At 37.7% G+C, this 24477-nt stretch overlaps 3 protein-coding genes across 6 annotated transcripts in view; 1 reads left to right on the top strand and 2 right to left on the bottom strand.

Moving 5' to 3' along the window:
• snd1 (staphylococcal nuclease and tudor domain containing 1) overlaps positions 1–3574 on the bottom strand; it is a 184031-nt gene extending 180457 nt beyond the window's left edge. Inside the window, exons 1-2 of the mRNA XM_048157179.1 lie at positions 3261–3574; positions 378–527 (exon numbers count right to left, since the gene is read on the bottom strand). Of these exons, the coding sequence (XP_048013136.1) occupies positions 378–527; positions 3261–3338 (228 nt within the window). The 5' untranslated portion in view covers positions 3339–3574. The remainder of the gene's footprint in view (positions 1–377; positions 528–3260) is intronic.
• Positions 3575–6970: 3396 nt separating this feature from the next.
• On the top strand, positions 6971–13288 carry pax4 (paired box 4). The gene is made up of 9 exons (XM_048157465.1): positions 6971–8206; positions 8336–8389; positions 8682–8815; positions 8900–9115; positions 9553–9643; positions 11941–12069; positions 12165–12247; positions 12366–12438; positions 12510–13288. Exons 1-9 carry the CDS (start codon positions 8179–8181, stop codon positions 12857–12859), a joined length of 1158 nt encoding a protein of 385 aa, XP_048013422.1. The 5' UTR covers positions 6971–8178; the 3' UTR covers positions 12860–13288.
• A 3595-nt stretch (positions 13289–16883) lies between these two features.
• hgfa (hepatocyte growth factor a) overlaps positions 16884–24477 on the bottom strand; it is a 28661-nt gene continuing 21067 nt past the window's right edge. For 2 of the 4 annotated variants that reach the window (XM_048156171.1, XM_048156173.1), the window contains exons 12-18: positions 21991–22023; positions 21438–21546; positions 21100–21174; positions 20250–20387; positions 20063–20169; positions 17824–17966; positions 16884–17735 (exon numbers count right to left, since the gene is read on the bottom strand). In XM_048156171.1, coding sequence (XP_048012128.1) covers positions 17553–17735; positions 17824–17966; positions 20063–20169; positions 20250–20387; positions 21100–21174; positions 21438–21546; positions 21991–22023 — 788 coding nt within the window. In that variant the 3' untranslated portion in view covers positions 16884–17552. Of the gene's footprint in view, positions 17736–17823; positions 17967–20062; positions 20170–20249; positions 20388–21099; positions 21175–21437; positions 21550–21990; positions 22024–24477 lie in introns of all 4 variants that reach the window. The other 2 variants (XM_048156170.1, XM_048156172.1) reach the window with 1 other exon arrangement.

Here is a 24477-nt window from a genome sequence, read left to right on the forward strand (position 1 = left end):
CACTGAATTGCTCTGGTCGTACTGAAATGGCAAATCTTGTCATTAAAATAAAGGAGCCACAGTGGCTTTAACTTTTTTATTATATTTTGTGTGTGTGTGTGCTCTTAAAGGAAATGCTGTTTCATTTGCAAATATAATAAAGTTTTTTGCAATATTCAGATTTTTTCACAAAAATTACATTTTGTGTAGAAAACATAGCTAATAAAGTAGCATACTGGAAAAAAAATAATTTGGTTCACTACATATAAAAAAAAACTAAAAAAAAAAAACTGTTCACTATGTGAAAAAAAATAAGAAAATGAATATAAATCAACACGTTAAAACAAATAAATATTCAAGGGCCAGACTGAGGAGCTCTGTGCAGGGATGATGTTTACCTCATCTGGTGTGTCCTTGGTGTCTGGTTGGCCCTGAATTGCACGACGGGCCAGAGCTCCGGCTCGGATGTTACTCAAGTTAATCTGCCGTTCTGGAGGGGGACCTCCTCGTGGCTGACCCCTAACAATGACAGCACAACCAGACAAGACCTGCGAGGAAATAAATCAATGTGAGTGCATATATAATGTTTCATAAATAGTTTATCATTCTGGACATGTCGATGATGATGAGAGTTGTAATTGTTCATTGGCAGTGCATGATACAAACAATCAATCCGCAAGTCAAACACTGAACACCCGAGGGATCTGATCAAGGCCGCAATTCCTTTAGGACATGCTTGTTAGTGTGTGGCCAACAGTTGCACAACCATTACACCCACAAAACAAAGATAACATCAGTAAAACAATCACTACTGTGTTAATCACAGCATGACACCTCAGCTTTAGTAGTGCCTAAACAAATACAACTTAAAAAGAATGATCACTTGTGTATTCACATTAGCATTTGAATCAGCGCTTGTTCTGAGATGTGCGAGGCATTTACAGCACTGATGTTTACGAGCCTCATCACGCTTACTTTTTGCCTTGAGAAACAGTTGTTAGTTACAGATATCTCAAAGTGTCCAATCCAATCAGATGTCGGATCACTAGCGTTCCTCCTTTACATTAACTGACTAAAGAGTATTTTGATTCTATGTAAATTTTTGGTCCTCATTTAAATAGCCAATAGAGATATCAGCCTCCATCTTGCCAAAAAATCTAAGATATTGTCCTGTTCACATTGATTTAAACTTAAAAGCCACATGTCACAAACACTGATTGTTATCATCAAAGATGATTGTGCAACCCAGTGGTACTCTGGGCTTTACTTAATCTTATTAAACCTCTAATAAATCAAGAAAGTGGAGACTAAACAGAGAAGAGTTCCTTTTTTCCTCTAGAGAGGCCCTGAGAGCAGAGCGCCTGCCTAATTACTAACTGTATGAACGGATACACAGGCCTCCGTCACCACAGTCAGGGTCGGAAAATATCCATCCATGAATTTCCCAAATACACTCTGATTTAACAAGGGGTTGGGCAAGACTTGGAAGTCATTTTAAAAGTGTTATTTGATATTTAGACTAAATCAAAGCTACACAAGACAAGCCATGACACTTCACATACAATAACTTATCAAGGTAACCATTTCAACCAAGTGAAGTGAAATTAACTATGCATATATTTGCCCTGGGGAACGGATTATATTGATGTAAAGTATCATTTGAAATTCTTAATTTGAATAATAATGGATTGTATCTGTAAAATCAGCATCAAAAAGCGGTAAATGACACACAAGACATAAACCAAAAACATTTTTTAAATGTTTACAAAAACATGAACTCAATACAGAGGCCCTAAATATAGTTTTAATGTAGTAATGATGGTTTTTGATAGAAGCTATGGATAAGGTGGATACATTTTGTGGCAGTTTTATGTTCCCAAAGAGAGGTTATAATAAGAACTGAAAACATTAAAACAAAAAAAGCTAATTTCATGGATAATTAGGTTAAATAATGGCTTTGCACGTTTGATTTCATGCTTCTAGGTTCCCTCAGGTTGTTGTCGTGGGTTTCTCCATGGACAAATCTTGGTTGGCTAAAGACCTACGTGTCAGTTTCTCCTATCTGCTTCTCCTTCATTCACCAGAGCAGACAAAGTAAACAGTCCAAAACTGCGGCGCCTTGCCTGGTCAGTCAGTGGGCCTGAGGAAGCTGGCCGCTCATTGAGTCTATAACGCCCGCACGAAACTCAACGAATCTTGGCGCCGGAAAATGTCGTCAAACACACACGAAAAGATCAACACACACGTAAGATTAACAGGAGATATATGAACTTTGAACTTAAGTTCAAATAAAAGTGTAGCAACTCTAAATCATGAATGTCATTCACTACAGATTACGACTATGACAGTGTTTGAGCGAATAGGTGTTTTTGAACGAATCATTTAATCGATTCATTCGATTCATACATTAAAAAACTGACGAAGTATATAACGTAGTTCGTGAACGAACTGAGCTATGAATGTGTAAAAATTACTTTTGACCACAATTAAGTCTCTCACACATGTTCTTATCTATATTTTGGAAAAAATAAAGTCAAGCCCCGTAAGTTGGAGAATGTATGATAGAAAAAATATCAGAGCTGCTTTGTTGTCATTTGAAAAAAGCGTTTAAAGGAATTCAGGAATCGTTTGAGCGAGTGAATGATTCAACAGGCTCTCTCGTATCGCACTAAACACTCACGTGGAGTTACCTACTGGCTTAACGATGCCAATCCGTGAATGAATCTTTTGGTGAACCGATTGAAAAGTTTCGAGTCACTAGTACGAGTCAAAATTCCGTTAAACTCGCCAATTAATAATCAAATTCAACCGACAAATCTTCGCAAACTGCAGTTTGCGCTAGATTTTGCGTTCACATAAACACTAGAATTGTTTAAAAAGCTCAGCTTTGATCCAAGACAGCTGTTTAACAAACTATCAAGAGTTTGTTATGAAACCTGCCTCTGCAAATATTGAGCTGTAGCTGCAAAATATTTAGACTTAGCGACTGGTAGAAGACATCAAATGTTTAAGGAAACTTTAAATATAATGTTGCATAACTGGCCATCTGGATCACAGCTGAAGACCGCTCAACTTCTCTCAATCTCTGCTGATCATGGAAACAACTGAAAGACTCGCCCAAACTCAAGAGAACTAGAGGAAAACCAACAGACCGCATACTGCATGCCTGACATGAAAGATTTGAACTTTTCAAGTCTTTGCAGTCACTTCTTCTCCCGTGAGCATTAGTGAGTTAGCCAGCCCCCCCCAGACCAACACTTGTGCCCCGTGTGTTCTCCTACCATCTTCACTATTCCCCTCTGCAGCTGCGGAGCTGAAGTTGGGTTGGACTGAACTTGTGCCGTTACTGCAGATGCCATGTCCGCGGAGCTGGATGAGTATTCCGTTAGGGAGGGAAGAGAGAGAGAGGTAAAGGAACCGGGAGAGTCCTATGAGACGCCTCTACTGTGAGCCGAGAAAGGGAAGAGAGACTGAGCTCGACTGATCACGCTTTGCTTAACCGGAAGCACAGCGTGGGGATGTACACGTCGAAATGTTGCACTTCCTCGGTCACAGCGTCACACTCGCGCTCTGAATGGGGCGATTTGGCTTGTGACGTTAGACACGAGTGATGACATCCGGTGAGTGGGGAGGTGCGACACGTCAGCACAGATTTTTAAAAAGCGTGTACACATGTTCACATTCACAACACACACTCGTTTAATGTTTAGGAGTTTTTATGTGTTTTTATTTTTATTTATTTACTTTTATTTACTTTTTTACTTAGTTACAGTTTCTTTTCTTTATATCGGCGCATATGAGTCTGAGTAAGCACTAACTACTATAGATATATTACTTGAGATTTAAATAAGAAAGAAAGAAAGAAAGAAAGAATAATGGAATAAACTACTTTATAAAATACATACAATTCATTTTAATTAAATTTAATCCTGAAATTATTTTTGTATTACTTTTTCCTTTATTTATTATAGACCTAACTTTATTTATTTGTTTATTCATTCATTCATTTCACTTATTTATTCACACAATATATTTATTTATTTTTGCATTTATTTAATTTATTTATTTACAATTTATTTATTTATGCATTTATTTATACATTCATTTATTTCAACAAATAAAGGAATAAACTACTATTACTTTTTCCTTTTTTTTATTATAGTCCTAACTTTATTTATTTATTTATTCATGCATTTATGAATTTAAGCATTTATTTATGCAATAATGTATGCATTAATTTATTTATTCACACAATTTATTTATTTATTCATGAATTTATGCATTTATTTATGCATTCATTTATTTCATTTATTTATTCACACAATATATTTGTTTATTTATTTATTCATGCATTTATGCATTTATTTATGCACATTTATTTATTTATTTATTTATGCATTTATATATTTCATTTATTTATTCACACAATATATTTGTTTGTTTATTTATTTATTTATGCATTCATGAATTTATGCATTCATTTAAGCATTCATTTCATTTATTTATTCACACAATTTATTTCATTTATGCATTTATTTATACATACATTCATTTATTTAATTTATTTATTCACACAATTTATTTATTTATTTATTTGCCTACATTTATTTATTTATGCTTTTCTGTGTGCAGCATGGACGGAGGCAGGTGGTCTTTGCTTACTCACATGTATAGGTCTATTTGTTATATTTTCATATGTAATTTAATGTTCCCTACTTGAGTTTGTAAATTGAAATTGTTGAATAAAAATAAATATTTTCACAATATACGCACTATTAACAAGAGCCTTAAAACGAAAATGCTTTATTATAATACAGACTATCCGTATTAAAAAAAAAAAAAAATGAATTACTGTTAATCCCTAAAATATGTGAGAAAACAAAAATACATAAGATTTGTTATTGTGTAATTTAATCTACGACCTTCCCGCATAATACCTGCATTTTTTAATTGATTATAGAGAGTGTCGCCTACAATCCATACTTGGTGAATAAGTCGTGGTGATGCCGAAACTGCCGAAAGCACGTCACTAAATAGGCTATGATTTGAAGTTTCTTAGTAATTCGATGGGTTTCATAGTGCATGCACAATGGCTGTCAAAATATGGCATTCATAGTCTGACATTAATGAAAAGACTACATGTTGATATAAGAGATCAATTAATCTAGACAAGAATGCTGCAGAGGAGCTTACTGACCACTAGATGACACTATTTGACAAATATTAAGTATTGCCTTGACTCATAATTCAATATTACGCTTCTCCGTTTTTTTAGAATGAAGTAGGCTATGTGTGCGACTCACTTGACACTCTGTTGTTTTCAATTGATTAAGCAGATAATTTTAAACGTATGTTAAAATAGAAGCAGCTAGATGCATTAAAATCGTTCTTCTGCTGGAACAAATATAAATATACATGCTGTACACTGAACCCATGTTATTTTGATCTGATACAAAAATCATAAACGTGGTCATATGAAAGAGAACGCAGATTGGACATATATTCACTCACGCCCACAACCATACAATAATTCACCCTCTTGATTGTCCCATTAATTTACTTGATTAATTAAAAGGACCAGTTGCATCTCTTAATGCGTCAAAGGGAATTATTAAAACATTTATCGATCATTGTTGATTCAAAATATTCGGATCAGGACAAACGCTAAACCTGAAACATGCTTCCCTTCACATAAGCCTAACCATTAAGAAAGAATAGGCTCATGATATCATCACTGCTGTGATTGGCAAACACAAGTTACTGTGTAAGAAATTAAAAGATCTGTTCCCATGCTGTCTCACTGAGCTCTAACAATGTTGGGTACATGTAGCAAGAGCCTTAAATACGATAGGATGGTGTTTAGCTTTTTGGACATGTAATTCAGTTACAAATTTGGGGAGGAAATGTAAAAGATTTGATATTTACCTGGATTCTTGCATTGGCACAGACGTGCACTTTCTCATTTATACCATGAGCTTTGGTGCAAACAGTAAAAACTAAAAAATATGCCATTGTTTCCTTAACTTGTCGTGTTTTCTTCATTTTAAAGCTGCATCGCAGTGTTTAAATGGATATTTGAATAGTGCATAACTGTGGGCCACACGTGTGCGCGTTTGGAGAGCTCCGTGTACACATTTACGCGGGTGCAGTATCAGAGTTTAGGTGTTATAATTCAGAGCAAAACATGGAAGGAGGAATCATTTTGGTGGCTTTCGTGATTTCTGATGGCACAAGATCCGCAAATATATCAAAATCGTATTGATTTAAGTGTTCGAATTGTAAACATTCCCAAAGTGCCAGACAGATTTGCGCACAGAGAGGGGTTCGTCCTTTTTTATGTCATTTTTAAAGCATTAACTCATTTAATGATCTATTTTCGTTTAATTTAAAGAGCAAAAAAGAACGTAAAGCTCTCTGAAGTAATAAATAAATATATTATTTGTCTTTTCATCTCGTTGGCAAGGAGATGTTGGCGTTCAAACCGGTCGTCGCGTTTATATGTGCATCGTCCAGTCCTGCAGATATTATTATGCTGTAAGGGGTGGTTAATATGTAATTTGCACCATATGGCATTTTAAAATCCAACCTTATTTCCACAATCTTCGATCTGTGTGGATTTACCTAATGATGCCCAATTAGTCATTGAGCAGGACCAAAGATGAGGCTTGTGTGGATACTCTCTCGCTAATATTTGCTCTCCAAATATTTCCTTTGAAACGTTTACAACACATTTTATCTGCTGGCCAGACAAGGGACATCTGGGAGGGTTTTCAACTCTCTATTTTTATAAATAAAACCACAATTGGTTCACATTTGCCCCTCGGACTCTATTTGTTCATGCTTGAAAGAAAATGTAATAAAAGGGGCTCCATGATGGATTTATGATTTATCAAAAGCACTTTACCATATGGCAGTCGTCTTTGGAGCAGGTTTTCAAATGTTTGCTTTAAAAGAACTAAATCTGATTAACATGTAGCTACAGTCGTCGCGTGGAAGGATGAAAGATGCGCCAGTCACGTGACAGCCGGAGAGCCTCAATCTCCAGTCGTTTGAGAATCGCAGAAGTAGAATAGGGCTTGTGGGCTCATAAATGAGTATAACATTTCAGAATTATCGTTTGGAATCTGGCTACTTTCATATGTGGGCGACCACTACTTTCATTCGCTCATTTAGAACATCAGGGGACCAGTTCAGCGCCGGGTGGTGCTGAAATCAGACACTTCACACACTTGCTGCTCTATATTCGCTCAGCAAAGGCGATCCGTCAAACTCATTAAGCATTTGTTTTTATGCAAGCGAGGTTTAGCTTAATGAACATATACATCTTCTAAGTAAAAACAATCCTATAGGCTACCTTTCTCTAAATATTCGTGCCCTCAAATGTGCGCAGGGAACGTGCTCACAGTTACACAGTGATATTTTTAGGACGACTGTTTTTTATTTTAATTAATTATTTTTTAAGAAATGTTTTCGGGGCGTAATCTGTCGAGTTTCGTCTTGGGGACAAAACTTTATTATTCTAAGACTTTAGTAATAACTAATAAGCAAATTCAGCATGGAATGGAAAGCGCGCGAACATCATTGAGGTGAATGGACGAATATTTCGCCAAACAACACCTTTAGCGTCAGTGAATGGTGGAAATACTCGCTAAAACTAGCTGCAGTCTAACTCTAAACAATACAAAAACTGTGTTGCAGCCCTTCACTCCCAGAAACAAGGGTAGAAAAGCTGTCACTGTGGCGGTACCCTTTCAAAAGGTATATCTTTGTATCTAAAGAGTGCATATTAGTACGTGTTGGTACTAAAAGTGTACATATTAGTACCTAAATGGTTCATATTAGAACCTTTTTAAAGGGTACCATCACATTTTCTTTGGGTGTAAAAAATAGGGCACAAAGTAGGCTACTGTATTAATATGAAGGAATTTTCCGTATTGATTTTTTTTCCACAGGCGTTTTAGGCCTACCTTGAATTTCGCACTGCATTGTGCTTTAGGGTTAACGGAAATGTCCGTAAAATTAGGCTATATTTTCGTCTTCTTCTTCTTCTACGTTGTGAACACTGGTGACTGCATTGTCATCATCGAGAGTCTATTTACTTTTTTTCGTATGTGCACAGTACGTCATCTTGATAAGGGCACCAGGTTTGCTATATATAAAAAGTCGCGCGTGGGGGTGTTGTGAGAGGGGTCCACGCGCATGGACGCAGAAAAAGACCATCTTCGCTGTAAGAAAATGGTTATCTGGCTTTCACTCATTCATAAAGTGTATTTCTTCTCGCATTAGATTTCAGGTTAATTTAATGCATTAAATGTTTACTAAAATATAATTTTTATGATTTTTTTTTTTTTACAAGTCTACCAGGTGCCCATTGGGATGTGCAGCACAAATTCCGTTCTGGAAAATGAAGGTCGGCATTTAATCGTTACAATACTTCCAACGATTTTCAACCTGCATTTATTTTTATAAGTAAAATCAGTAGTGCTAAAGTTATAACCTGTTGTTCATTCAACTTTTTCCACCACTTTGAGTGACTTTTACGAATAAAGAAATTGAGTTAAAACCGAACTAAATTTACCTAAACTTTAACACTATTCTTTTCAAGTTGTTCAGCTGATTATGAAAGAAATTCCAGTGTATCGTAAATGCGCAAACCTCCCAGTAGCTATACTGTAGCTTTATCTTATGGATATATGTGTCAGGAGAAGAAGGGAGTGTGAATCAGCTGGGCGGTGTGTTTCTGAACGGCCGTCCTCTGCCCGTCTGTAAACGGAGATTGATGGTTGAGCTCGCGACCGAGGGCGTGAGACCGTGTGAGATCTCCAGAATACTGAAGGTATAGCCTATTGAGTAAAATTCTCAGTTTCACCATGTGTTTATGTGAATATCTACATGTTGGAGTAACCGTGTGCTCTGTCAGGTCTCCAACGGCTGCGTTAGTAAGATTTTGGGCAGGTTTCAACGCACAGGGGTCATTGGTCCTAAAGCAACGGGAGGCAGCAGACCCAGACTCCTGACTCCTGACGTCATCTCCATCATAGCGCAGCACAAGCGGCAGAACCCCACACTGTTCGCCTGGGAGATCCGACAAAAACTGGCGACGGATCCAGTCTGCAGAGGAGATAAAGTCCCTAGTGTGAGTTAAAACATTTATACAGATTTTCCTTAAAGCTGGTGTAGTTTTGAAAGCCAATTTCAGCATAGACACCCACTCTCTTTAAAAATAAACATTCCAAAAAAGGGATTTTCGCAGTGATGCCATATGGAAGAACCTTTTTTGGTTCCCCAAAGAACCTTTCAGTGAACGTTTTTTTTAAAGAACCAGCATTCTAGAGTCTACCCTGAAAATAAAGGGATAGTTCACACTAAAATTTAAAATTTTGTCATCATTTACTTACCTCATGTTGTTCTAAACCTGTATGACTTTCTTTCTTCGACATGAGGGTAAGTAAATGACAGCACAATCTCCATTTTTGGGTGAACCATTCATTTAAACTCACTTACAAAAAGCTATTGAACATTTTCATCATTATTGATCAGGGAGAAAAAAAATTGTATCAATGATGTCATCAGGTTTCATCCATAAATCGGATTCTTAAGAAGATTCATCTAGATGTGGACATGATGGGCAGTGCATATCCAAGTGTCAAACACATTTACACAGGTAATCTATTTCATTTAAAATTCAAATACAGGGTGAATACAGGTGAAGCGGGACATGTTCTGATAAGTTATTTTAAAATGTCATCTGATTGTCAGTGTTGTTCCAAATGGCACAATGTCATTTTAACCTGTAACTGATTTCTGTGTTTTGATATTATATCATCATTCAAACAGTTTGGAGTCGTTGATTTTTTTAAAATGTTTTTATAAGAAGTCTCTTAAGCTCAGCAAGGCAGCATTTATTTGATTAAAAAAATGCTGTAATAAAATATAATATCATTAAAATATAACTGTTTTCTATTTTAATATATTTTTAAATGTAATTTATAAAGCTGAATTTTTGGTAGCCATTCCTCCAGTCTTCAGTGACACACGATCCTTCAGAAATCATTCTAATATGCTGATTTACTAAATTGATTATTATTTTCAATATTGAAAACAATGGTGCTGTCTAAATATTTTATGGAAACTATGCTAGATTTTCTTTTTCAGGATTCTTTGATGAATAGAAAGTTTAAAAGAACATGCAACATTTATCTTTTGAAATCTTTTATAACATTATAAATGTCTTTACTGCAATTTTTCATCAATTTATGCATTCTTTCAGAATAAAAGTAATAATTTCTTTAAAAAAACATACTGACACCAAACTTTTAGTATATATATATATACAGTACAGTCCAAAAGTTTGGAACCACTAAGATTTTTAATGTTTTTAAAAGAAGTTTCGTCTACTCACCAAGGCTACATTTATTTAATTAAAAATACAGTAAAAAACAGTAATATTGTGAAATATTATTACAATTTAAAATAACTGTTTTCTATTTGAATATATTTCACAAAGTAATTTATTCCTGTGATGGCAAAGCTGAATTTTCAGCATCATTACTCCAGTCTTCAGTGTCACATGATCCTTCAGAAATCATTCTAATATGCTGATCTGCTGCTCAAGAAACATTTAATGTGTACAATTGTACAAAATATTTGTGTACAATATTTTTTTTCAGGATTATTTGATGAATAGAAAGTTCAAAAGAACAGTGTTTATCTGAAATCTAATCTTTTGTAACATTATAAATGTCTTTACTGCCACTTTTGATTGATTTAATGCATCCTTGCTGAATAAAAGTATTCATTTCTTTAATTTCTTTTCAAAAAAAATAAAAAATAATTCTTACTGACCCCAAACTTTTGAACGGTAGTGTATAATGCTACAGAAGCTTTGTATTTCAGATAAATGCTGTTCTTTTGAACTTTCTATTCATCAAGGAATCCTGAAAAAAAAAAGTACACAACTGTTTTCAACATTGAAAATAATCATAAATGTTTCTTGAGCAGCAGATCAGCATATTAGAATGATTTCTGAAGGATCATGTGACACTGAAGACTGGAGTAACGATGCTGAAAATTCAGCTTTGCCATCACAGGAATAAATTACTTTGTGAAATATATTCAAATAGAAAACAGTTATTTTAAATTGTAATAATATTTCACAATATTACTGTTTTTTACTGTATTTTTAATTAAATAAATGTAGCCTTGGTGAGCAGACGAAACTTCTTTTAAAAACATTAAAAATCTTGGTGGTTCCAAACTTTTGGACTGTACTGTATATATATATATATATATATATATATATATATATATATATATATATATATATATATATATAAACCTCAATTTTCCAGGTGCTACTTTTTTAGGATGATCACATATAAAAAAAAGGCTTCATTGTTTTACTTATACTGTACAGTTTAACTTGCTTATGTTTACTAATAGAAGAATATATGCTCATAATGATAAAGATGTTTAAATGGTTAAAAAAAATTCTGTCATTTATTACTCACCCTCATGTCGTTCCAAACTCATAAGACCTTTGTTCATCTTCGGAACACAAATTAAGATATTTTTGATGAAATCCGAGAGCTCTCTGACCCTGTTTTTGCAGTTCACACTTGCTAAATCTGATCGGATTACAATCGGATATGCCCAAAAATAGGATTTGGACTGAAAGTCTGAACGATGCCAAAAAGCATTCTCATCGCTCCATAACATTAAGGTTAGTCACATGGACTATTTTGACAATGTCTTTATTACCTTTCTGGGCCTTGAAAGAGGTAATCTTAATTTATGTTCCGAAGATGAACAAAGGTCTTATGAGTTTGGAATGACATGAGGGTGAGTAATTAATGACAGCATTTGGGTGAACTAACCCTTTAAGTGTCCCATCTAAATGCATTCATCCTACTTGGTCTTGAATCAAATATGTCTACTAATCTTCTCCTGTTCACCCACAAGTGGATGAACAGAGGAGTTTACACACAACAGCTCAGACAATTCAGCAACAAACGGACACAAACCTGCGAGGCACCTCTCATCGCAGCAGAACAGCTTTCACACCAGATCAGAGTGAGAGGTTAGAGAAAGGTGATTCACTTTCAGTCACTTAAGTTTCTCAAAGTCATCTGTGTGCTATTATACTGACATTGCTACATCTCTCCTTCTGATTTCTGGCCATTCAGAGTTCATCCGTGGGCTTTATCCAGATCTGCTGACTAGAGAAAAGCTATCTGAGGAGACAAACCTTCCACAAGACACTATAAAGGCAATTCACATTTAAAGTTTCAAATAACAAATGAAAAAGAGGTTTTCTGAGTTGGCAAACATATATTTAAAGGGGCTTGTGTTAGATGTTTGACCTGATCTTGATCTTCCATCTGAAGGTTTGGTTCTCCAATCGCAGAGCGAAGATGAGGAGGGAGCGAAAGGAAGACCATAGTGATTGTAGATCTCTGGGTGAGTGCTGATGTCTTGTTTTCATTGTAGAATTGCTTAGTCTGCATTTATAAATGATATCTCTTTCTCAGGTGTAACCAGTCCCGGGTTTCTGAGAAGAAGAAATGCTTTGATTTCTCTGTCAGCGACCTCTGGCAGCTCATTGGACGGTTACTTGGCTCATCACACACAAACCACTTTTCCATTGTCCCATCACCGAGACAATAACACATTACCATTGGCTCATTTGAGCTCAAATGCAATGTCCACATGTCCATTGGACTGCACAGAGAGTTGGATGCCATCATGTCACCAACATGGCAACATGGAATCAGATTACAGATTGGTTTCCTTGAACACAGATGAAAGTATCTTAATGGCTAATCGCTCACAGTGGACTTCTCATCAATCTCTGATTGGACAGAATGTTTCAATGTTTTGAATTCCAAAATAGAACGTTGATGTTGTGGACAGTAGAGGGCAGCAAAGGAAAGAAAAAGTGGCATTTGGTGTGGAATGCGCTGTTTTTATAGACAATATTAGATTTGTTTCTTGCTTCATGAACAAGCCTAATAATAAAAAATAAAAAACAATTATGTTTTTGATATTTTGATTTTGTTTCAACTGAAAAACAAAAGGAAATGGTGAGGTGCTTTGAAAATGAAATGGACTGGAAACTAAAAGACTGTCTGACTGCCTAAAGATTGTCTGTCTGTCAAATCATTGGGAATAAATAATAAAGAGATAACCCTACAATGCAAAAACAAAACTTCTTGAGTTTTTAGTTAGTCCTTTTTCACTTATTGTCCAAAAATAAGAAGCAAAACAAAAGATATTAAAGGGTTAGTTCTCCCAATAATGAAAATAATGTAATTTATTACTCACCCTCATGTCGTTCCACACCCGTAAGACCTTTGTTCATCTTTGGAACACAAATTAAGATATTTTTGATGAAATCTGATGGCTCAGTGAGGCCTGCATCGCCAGCAGTGGTACTTCCTCTCTCAAGATCCATAAAGGTACTAAAAACATATTCAAAATAGTTCATGTGAGTACAGTGGTTCTACCTTAATATTATAAAGTGACGAGAATATTTTTGTGCACCAAAAAAAACCCCAAAATAATGACTTTTTAACAATATCTAGTGATGCCTTATTTCAAAACACTGCTTCGGAGCGTTACGAATCTTTTGTGTCGAATCAGTGATTCGGATCTCCTATCAAACCACCAAACTGCTGAAATCACGTGACTTTGGCGCTCTGAACCACTCATTCGATTCGTAAAGCTCCGCAGCTTCATGAAGCAGTGTTTTGAAATCGCCCATCACTAGATATTGTTAAAAAGTCATTATTTTTGTTTTTTTGGCGCACAAAGAATATTCTTGACGCTTTATAATATTAAGGTAGAACCACTGTAGTCACATGAACGGATTTAAATATGTCTTTAGTACCTTTACGGAACTTGAGAGGAAGTACTATTGTTGGCAACGCAGGCCTCACTGAGCCATCGGATTTCATCAAAAATATCTTAATTTGTGTTCCGAAGATGAATACGTCTTACGTGTGTGGAACGACATGAGGGTGAGTAATAAATTACATTATTTTCATTTTTGGGTGAACTAACCCTTTAATGTTATGAGGCGACGAGAATACTTTTTGTGCGCAAAAACAAAACAATTTTACCTCTTCCCTGTTATTCTCCTACGCTGTTTACGTTGTAGACATAGAGACAAATAGAAATGGCTAAACAACTGGGTCAGAGGATCTCCAAACTGGCAAGTCTTGTTGGGTGTTACTGGTGTGCTGTGGTAGGTACCCATACCAAAAATGGAGCAAGGAAGGACAACCGATGAACCGGAGTGAGGGTCACAGGCACCCAAACCTCATTGATGCACATGGGGGCGGAGGCTAGCCTGTCTGGTCCTATCACACAGAACAACTACTGTAGCTCAAATTGCTGAAAAACTTGAGGTGGCACATGATAGGAAGGTGTCAGAATGCACAGTGCATCCTATTGAGCAGATCTATGGGCTGTGCTGGACCAACAAATCCAATCCATGGAGGCAACTTGCAGGACTTGAAGAATCTTCTGCTAATGTCTTGGTGTCAGATACAACAGGTCACATTCAGAGGTCTTGTGGAGTCCATGCCTTGACACATCAGAGCTGTTTTAGCAGCCTGAGGGGGACCTACACGATGTTAGTCAGGTGGTTTTAATGTTGTGGCTGATCAGTGTATAGTATGCACGGTCTCTCTCTCTCTCTCTCTCTCTCTCTCTCTCTCAGAGCACCTCTGTCAGCGCAGGTTCATCTGGTAAGAAATCTCTCCTGTGAGTTTTGGACTGGACTCACATACTTCTACACGGTGAGTGAACAAGATCAACACTTGGACACGCACCAGAATGCTTCGAGAGCTAACAGGGAGTCTGGGCTACGCTGACAATCACGCAGAGGTCAATCTCACAGGCTTATTTCTAATATAAATGCCATTAATCTAAAACTGTTAGTGTTTATTTCCAACATTAGAAAGATCAAACACACAAACCCTTTCTATGTACATGCAGTAGGAAAGTCTACAAAGAAAATACGCACCACTCTGTATGAACAAGATGCTCAAAAATAAATAAAAAATTGAAGAGAGCCATTATACGAGCAGTTAACAAAGCACTCGAGCAGAAAAATGACTTCAAATGATTACTCTCAGAGAGAGTTTCGGGTGGAAATGTGGTTTTCTCTTGATTTAAACACAAAACCTCTGTGTTTTACTGTACATCGGAGTCCTATAGAAGATCAGACGTCTCGTGTCTGTTCCAGCTTTCAACTCTTGTCCTCTGGGACCCCACGAAGGCATAATTTGTTCCAGCCTTGAACTAACACATCTGATTCAACAATAATCAGCCGCCGCTGGATTAATTGAATCAAGTGTATTAGTTTAACCTCACATGGCGACAAAAATCCATCATGGAGCTGGAGCTGAAATGGCTTATTCATGAGAGCTCTCCTGACTCTCATCCATGATTGCTTCAACATACTGTCTGCCTGCTCCCGTTTGACTGAAGTAACTGCTTTATAAATTCAGTTCACTTTTCAACAGTTTGAACCCTGACCTTTGACCCCTGCTGATTCAAGTGCCCTGGAGGAAACAGGAAACTATTGGCTTTGGTCTGCGTGACCTTTCTTCTCACACGTCCTTTTCTGTCGCCCATAAGAGGGGGTTGTATTCATCAGCTACGGGTCGCCCGAACACACAACCTGCTGAAAGTGAACCGACACACACATTCGATGGGTTGAAACATCAGACCTGAGTGAATGGAAACCATCAGGCCGTGAGTCTCACAGCAGCAGAGCAAGAAACAATACATTAGCATATTAATGATCAGCAATTTTTCATTTAATAGCGGTGCTATTTAGTATTATTTATGTACTATTATAGTATTTATTAATATTTAAAAAAAAAAAAAAATAGTTTTCAGTTTTATTTTAGAAATTTTGCTTTTGTCATTTTTGTATCTATTTTGTATCTATTTCATTGAACAAAACACTGTTTAATAGGAACTGAAATATTACAAATGACCAAAAATAACTTTTTAAAAAGTTTTAATTATGTACAAATAAAAAATAAAAAAGTTCACATGTATATTTACTTACATTTTAAAAGTTGGAAATATAAAACAGTCATAAAAATAGTGTTAAAAACAACAGCAGCCTAGATATTCAATATTAAGACCACTGATGGCAGCAGCGCAAAGAGGAAATCACAAAACCGATGTGTACAATACAAAACAAGTGTGAAAATTGATAAAATGTCAAAATACAGGCACCTTATATACATAGCGAGCATAATATTTACAATAAAACACATTTTCGTATTAAAACCATGATAAACATTAGTTTAAACAGTTACCCTGCCTGTTCTCGACTGCGTTGCTCTATTCAGCACTGCAGTTTGATTAAGTATCTTTGCACTCTTGGCTAAATTTAGACTTAAAAGACCCTCCACATAGAGGACGCACACATGCGCGGCGTATAAACCTTCGGGGAGCCGTCTTTGAGTCAAAACGTTTTGACCCAATATTTTCCTTTAAAGACATATCGTACTTTTGTTTTGTTTACAAATGTTATGTTTCAAATCTACACGCCAGATTAAACACAATAAACACTTCAGGAGGATGAAATGCCATGACTTCAGTCCATCTATAAAAGACATAAATAAATACTTCGCAAACTGCATATAAAATTTCGACAGATATATTACACCATGTGAAAGGAAAGACTTTCAGATGTTTGTAATTTCAGATCTATAAGACCTACGGATGCACAGAGTGACATTCGCACACTCTCTGGAGTGCAGTACACAAAACAGCCCCAAAGGGGCCACAGAACGCTCCAAACTGGAGTAAGGCAAGGTGCGAAACATTAGAAAGTCACTGAACCCTTTTGGAAATGTGTGATAACATCCCATTTGGGCGTGTATACTGGCCGCGGTGCTGACTGACGCTCCAAATCTGATTTGTGAAGGGGTTGATGTTGGTGTTTTGGAAACAGTGTTACAGAATTTCGTCCTCCTAAGTTGCACCTGAAATGCCTTTAAAATGATGCACATTGAAGAAAATTCAGCTGTGAGCAAGTGATAACACCTGGAAAAATGCACCCCAGTGAAAACAAAAGCTCCAACCTGTCTGAAAATGTCGGGTTATTGCCATCTTCAAGTATCTCCAGGGAATGACATTTCGAAAAACATCTGCTCTGGTTTGTGACAAATATGTTCATATGGATGAACACCACAGTTTCTTTTAATTGCTTTTCTTTCCTCATGTATCCATCTGTCCTTGATTTTTGAGATTCAACTCACCAGCCACAAGAATCTTCTGTCATTTCCTTTATTTGTTGGTTTTGAAAAAATCACGTCTGACATCTGATTGTTGCAGTTTCTTTGTGAGAAGATCAGATATTCTTGTCTTGCACCTTTTCTGTACCAGTGGTTTTAATTTAATCTAAAAAAAAAAAAACTCTGGTTGGTTTTAGAAACAAGTTGTTTCTACGCCAATCGTACAGCAACAGTGGTCTTCATGTTGTAGATACCAAAAACCATAACGCGCCATGAGTATATTTTCACCACATTGGAAAATATAACAGTCTAGTAACTTATTTCCATGTCCGAATAGTATTTGAAGACTTTGCGGATCCATTCAGAGTAGAAGGCCACGTTGACAAAGACAGCAGGACGCCTGGCGACGGCACACCCACGGCCGTTGATGCTTACGCCCACTATGACCTTGCTTTCTCCTTCCTGGCACACCAATGGGCCACCGTAGTCTTTCTGTAAGAGGTGAATGGAGAAGAATATAGGTCACAATCATAGAATAAACACCAACGAAACTCCTCAAAGACCTTGATCTGACTCGTACCTCACAAACACCCTGGTCTCTCTTGCCTCCGGCACAGATTTTGGTCTCTGTGATGGGCAAAATACCTTTGTGGCTTTGGGAACACCTTTTGTTGCTGACAATTGGAAGCCCCACCATTTTCAGACTGCCCTCATGTCCCGTGCCTAACAGAGAGGTCGAAGGGTCAGCTTTAATAGAAATGTAACGGTTTGGAAAGTTTGCATGCAAGTTCAATTAGCTTCATTTATTTGGCCTTATGTGTCTAAATAACTCAACACAGGTTTGGAAAAATGGGTTAAATACAAGCTAAGAATGTTTTGTTTGTTCTAGTGTGTATTTTAATGATGCTGAGTCAGATTAAATATTTATTTGTGTATCTTGTTCTTCTTCCACAAGATACAAACATGAACAAAAGATGTTATAAGTCATTGTCATTATTATTAAGACCATCTGAATGCAGTCTAGAGCTGTGTTTTCAAGTAAACACCAAATAAAACAGACCATATATATATATATATATATATATATATATATATAAAACATTATTTGATTTAGTGTGTCTAAAACAATTCACATATTTCTATATTAACTTTAAAAAGCCCTAAAAATACATTTATGGTGATATTGACCCATATATATATATATATATATACACCACCCAAAAATGTGAGTACACCCATTTTTGTAAATATTTTATTATATCTTTTCATGTGACAACACTGAAGAAATAACACTTTGCTACAATGTAAAGTAGTGAGTGTAAAGCTTGTATAACAGTGTAAATTTGCTGTCCACTCAAAATAACTCAACACACAGTCATTAATGTCTAAACCGCTGGCCACAAAAGTGAGTACACCCCTAAGTGAAAATGTCGAAATTTGGCCCAATTAGCCATTTTCTCTCCCCGGTGTCATGTGACTAGTTAGTGTTACAAGGTCTCAGGTGTGAATGGGGAGCAGGTGCGTTAAATTTGGTGTTATCGCTCTCACTCTCTCATAATGGTCACTGGAAGTTCAACATGGCACCTCATGGCAAAGAACTCTCTGAGGATCTGAAAAAAAGAATAGTTGCTCTACATAAAGAGGGCGTAGGCTATAAGAAGATTGCCAAGACCCTGAAACTGAGCTGCAGCACGCTGGCCAAGACCATACAGCGGTTTAACAGGACAGGTTCCTCTCTGAACAGGCCTCGCCATGGTCAACCAAAGAAGTTGAGTGCACGTGCTCAGGGTCATATCCAGAGGTTGTGTTTGGGAAATAGACATATGAGTGCCAGCATTGCTGCAGAGGTTGAAGGGGTGGGTCAGCCTGTCAGTGCTCAGACCATACGCCGCACACTGCATCAAATTGGTCTGCATCGCTGTCGTCCCAGAAGGAATCCTCTTCTAAAGATGATGCACAAGAAAGCCCACAAGCAGTTTGCTGAAGACAAGCAGACTAAGGAACCATGTCCTGTGGTCTGATGAGACCAAGATAAACTTATTTGGTTCGAATGGTGTGTGGTGGCAACCAGGTGAGGAGTACAAAGACAAGTGTGTCTTGCCTACAGTCAAGCATGGTGATGGGAGTGTCATGGTCTGGGGCTGCATGAGTGCTGCTGGCACTGGGGAGCTACAGTTCATTGAGGGAACCATGAATGTCAACATGTACTGTGACATACTGAAGCAGAGCATGATCCCCTCCCTTCAGAGACTGGGCCACAGGGCAGTATTCCAACATGATAATGACCCCAAACACTCCTCCAAGATGACCACTGCCTTGCTAAAGAAGCTGAGGGTAAAGGTGATGGACTGGCCAAGCATGTCTCCAGACCTAAACCCTATTGAGCATCTGCGGGGCATCCTCAAACAGAAGGTGGAGGAGCGCAAGGTCTCTAACATCCACCAGCTCCGTGATGTCGTCATGGAGGAGTGGAAGAGGACTCCAGTGGAAACCTGTGAAGCTCTGGTGAACTCCATGCCCAAGAGGGTTAAGGCAGTGCTGGAAAATAATGGTGGCCACACAAAATATTGACACTTTGGGCCCAATTTGGACATTTTCACTTAGGGGTGTACTCACTTTTGTGGCCAGCGGTTTAGACATTAATGGCGGTGTGTTAAGTTATTTTGAGGGGACAGCAAATTTACACTGTAAAACAAGCTTTACACATATGGGTCAATTATTTGAAAGGCTTTTTTCAGGTTTTAAAATGGAAAATTTACCCAAAAATAAAATGGAAACCAACAATTCAACAATCTCAAAGAAATAGAACAGAATAGTACCTTTAGTGTCTCCCCAGCCATACATGAGGCAGTAAGTGCCTTCTGCAACAGCACATCCCGCGACAGGAAGTTGCACAGTTCGCACATGCTCAGAGAGAGGTGCAGGCCTGGGCATAAGACTATGAGTTACCATAAGGATGGCTGGATGCATGAGAAGATGAATAGCCAGATGCATAAATGAACTTACGTTGTGAGTTTAAGCAGGGCTAAGTTGGATCCCTCGGGCCCACAGACCACATGTGCGATCCGGAGACCCTGTGTGTCAGCGGATGCGTTGAGATGAAGAAGCCCCACCTGCACGGTATACTCCGAGAGGTCAGGAACACTGAGGAACGTGCAAAAAAAACATGATGTATAAGCATATATGTCAAACAGAAGTTTCATGACAACTAAAATATGCAACTAAAGTATCCAAGTAGAACGATGATAAGTCATTTTAGCCTTCTGAAAATATATAATCTGGATCGCAGACATAGCAGAGCAGTCTTTCTACAAGCATGAGATATGTATATTGGCGAGCATTTCTGGTAAACTCATCTCCAGCTCTGATCAAGACGCAGAGGTCAGTTCTAGCGTCCAGCCCGGTCTGTGTCTTCATGCAAAGCACAAGATAGCTGATCCCACCAGGGAGCGGATCTGGGGAATGTAGAGATGATCTAAAAGCCAGACACACTCACTCTCGTTCTCCTTCTGTCCCCCTTTTCCTCCTCAAGCTAAACACAGCCAGCAGGTTTTCACTCAAGTGTCACTGAAGCAGATCCACAGGCGTATATCACACAGCCGAACACCGAGTCTAAACAGATGCACCGCTGACAGAGCAGAGAGCCATCAGTCACAGTCCGAGCGGATCTGTCACTACTCTCTCTTAAACCGGAAACCCTGGATCCGCACGTCTCATAGAAAACATCAACTGACAGATGGGAACACAAGGCCGGGACAGGCCAGAATCTTGTACGCCCGAGAATGAGGAAAACTCAAATGTGGTTTGCATTGACAAGAGAGAGTGGCTAGTCAGTAGTGGATGTGAGATGGATTACCAGGTGGAGAAGCATTGTTGATCAGTCAGAACCCATTCCTCTCTGATGAGTGAACCTCCGCACCAGTGTCTGTTCCTGCGGGAGGAGAACCAATCAGAATGTGCCGTTATGGTTACAGGAATTACCATCCCCCTATGCTATACATGTTATGTCATGTTACAGTTTTTCTAAATTTTCTAGATACTATTCTAAATCACTATTCTAAATCATAATATATATATGTATATTAAATAATCTATCACAGTTTTATCTGCAGATTTGCCGTAAATTATGTAGATTAATGTAGGTTGAATTGGATTAAAATAATACTTCATGCTGATCAAATAGGAAGTGTGTACCTTTTTTGAATGCTGACCACCCAACTTCCGTCCTCTGCTCGCTGCACCTGCATCCCCCCAACAATCCTTGTGGTTTTGTGTATAAAGCAAGAGGGTTTCGGTCCTCCACCTGCTGAGAGGGAAAACGGTAACTTGCAGTACATAGTATCATAGTGCTGTGGTTCTCAAGTGGTTTTTCCACAAGACCCAGATAGTACACTGGACATAACAAATATCTACACAGGCCCAAAAATATGCAAATTTAATTATAGGCTGACCAAAAATTAATGGATAATTATGTAAATCTTCTAAAAACAAAGGTAATTAATCATAGTCTGTGAAAATCAATAGGACACTTGTGGTTATGGCTTCATTTTGTCCAGTGCATAAATGTTTTATTTATTTATTTGTTTGTTTATTTGTTTGTTATTATTTTATTATTTGGATTTAGCACAATTTTTTCTTTGGTGACTGTTATCACAAGAGGCCAGCGACCCACCAAATGAGAACCACTGTCGTCCATCTCATGGGTTTTTTCTTTTATTATCAGCTAAGAAATTTGCCATGAACTTACTCTTCTGATGGTCATCAGATGACATTGATTTGCCTGAAAAGACAATAAATGTTAGTTTGCACCAAAAACCAGGAACAAAATATTATAATTAAACATTTGACATGTGAACATTACCCACTGATGTTGCTGAAACCTAAAATAAGAATCTAATGTAATTTGGATAAACCTAAATATAATCATGGAACTATCCCCTTAATGTGTTTCCTATTACAAGCCTACACAAACACCATCTCATTCATCAACATGCACCAGAAGACCATCACAGACGTGCCTGAATGCAACACAATTATAAAAATCCAGCTGCAGTGATACAGCTGCATGGGTACAAAGATGAAGAAGATTACATCTGTCTGACATTATAGTCTGACGCCTCATTCAAGGAGACAAAAACCACAGACACAAACTCTGTGCATAACATCTGTAAGCCTTCACAAGCTACAAATAATGACAAAACACCCCTGCCGTGTAGGTCAGAGACCCTGTCTGTCATTATATAAGTTGTGTGACATTCAGAATTAAACTGAGAATGTTTAATATTCCAACTGAATTCCTGAATTTGAATTGAGGTTGTAGAATGTAGAATTGATATTTCAACTATTCAAGGCATTTTAAATAAATTGATATATCTAACTGCTATAAGTGTAATTAGAAAAGGAAAAAGTCCAGACAGAAAGACAGACAGACAGAAAGACAGACAGACAGAAAGACAGACAGACAGACAGAAAGAGAGATAGATAGATAGATAGATAGATAGACAGACAGACAGACAGATAGATAGATAGATCCAAAGTGTCAAAGACACAAAGCAGAGACGGATCCTGACCAAGTACAGGCTCAGTGAGCACAGTCTAGCCATCGAGACCGGCAGATACAGAAAGAGCTGGTTACCCAGAGAGCAAAGGGTGTGTGTTCACTGCAGGACAGGAGAGAACGAGACAGAGATGCACTTCCTCCTTCACTGCCACAAATACACTCCTATTAGAGATCTCTACTTAAATAAATTCAGTAACTTACAGTTTTTCTCCATTGGTTTGGCTCATTTCTTGAAACAGAAGTTACATTCTCAAAACAACATGGACAAATCTCCAAACCCCTTGGCAATTGTTCACAACAGAATGGAATTTCTCATTCATTTCATCAAATTGCAAATGTCTAAGTACATGTCTCAATGTCTCAGTACATCTTTGCAAATGATTAAGTACAGGTAGCCTACATTTAGCACAATTTCCAAGTGAATAGATCTTGTTGATCTAAACTGATTGTTGATTCTCAGTCTAATGGTCGTTCGCTCCAAAACGTGTCAGCATCATTTCATTGTATAAGTCATCACATGCACAATAGTCTGTTCAATTGTCAAAATTAGTCAAGAACATAATACCATGAATACCATATATGAATCCTTGGAACATTTGATAAATTTATTACAGCAATTGACAGTCAGGTGAAACTAGAACTTGACTAACGAAGGAGGCGAGGGGGCAATATAACTATGTGTGCTGCCATATCTGAGAATGGTGTGGTCACTCACATCCCCAGACTTGGCTCATGCAATACACAGAAGCTTCTCATCTTCTTGGACCGCCTTCATTTTGATTTGAACCCTGAAAATGAGAGAGGTCTCGTAGGGCCTCACCTGCCACAATATGTCATTGTATGGGACAATGTGAATTTCCACCGTGGCCTGCTCACCTGGTTCACTACTCATCCAAGGATGGTTATGGTGTTCCTACCACCTTACTCTCAATCCTATTGAGGAGTTTTTCTCTGCTTGGATGTGGAGAGTGTATGAGCATCGGGCTCAAGATCAGAGGTCCCTGCTCCAAGCAATGGACACTGCGTGTGAGGATATTACAGGAGATCATTGTAGGGGATGGTTGCGACATGCACACCGTTTCTTCCCTCGTTGCATTGCAAAGGAGAATATACGCTGTGATGTGGATGAGAATCTGTGGCCAGACAGACAGCAGCATGTGGATGGCCAGGAGGGTGAGGACGGTGACCAGTGAAGAACTGTTAGTTGTGAAACTCTTTGTTTACAGCACTGTAGGCTGCATATAATATTCAGTGTTTTTTGTTTGTGTGTTTATATTACTGTATATTATGCTGTATACATTTTCTTTTTACTCTGATGTATGGGAGTTACTTTATGTGTGTGAATGATAAGGGTTACAATTTCCTTGGCAGTATGAGTGCAATGTGTGATGTCAAACCTTGGAGGCTACTCTTACCCTAAAATCCTATTTCTTTTTTTCAGTTTTATACACAGTGCATGTTGCAACCATCCCCTACAATGATCTCCTGTAATATCCTCACACACAGTGTCCATTGCATGGAGCAGGGACCTCTGATCTTGAGCCCGATGCTCATACACTCTCCACCTGCAAGCAGAGAAAAAACTCCTCAATAGGATTGAGGAAAGGAGAGTAAAGTGGTAGGAACACCATGACCATCCTTGGATGAGTAGTGAACCAGGCCCTGATGAGCAGG

This window comes from Megalobrama amblycephala, linkage group LG14 (assembly GCF_018812025.1).
Source record: "Megalobrama amblycephala isolate DHTTF-2021 linkage group LG14, ASM1881202v1, whole genome shotgun sequence".
Taxonomy (NCBI): Eukaryota; Metazoa; Chordata; class Actinopteri; order Cypriniformes; family Xenocyprididae; genus Megalobrama; species Megalobrama amblycephala.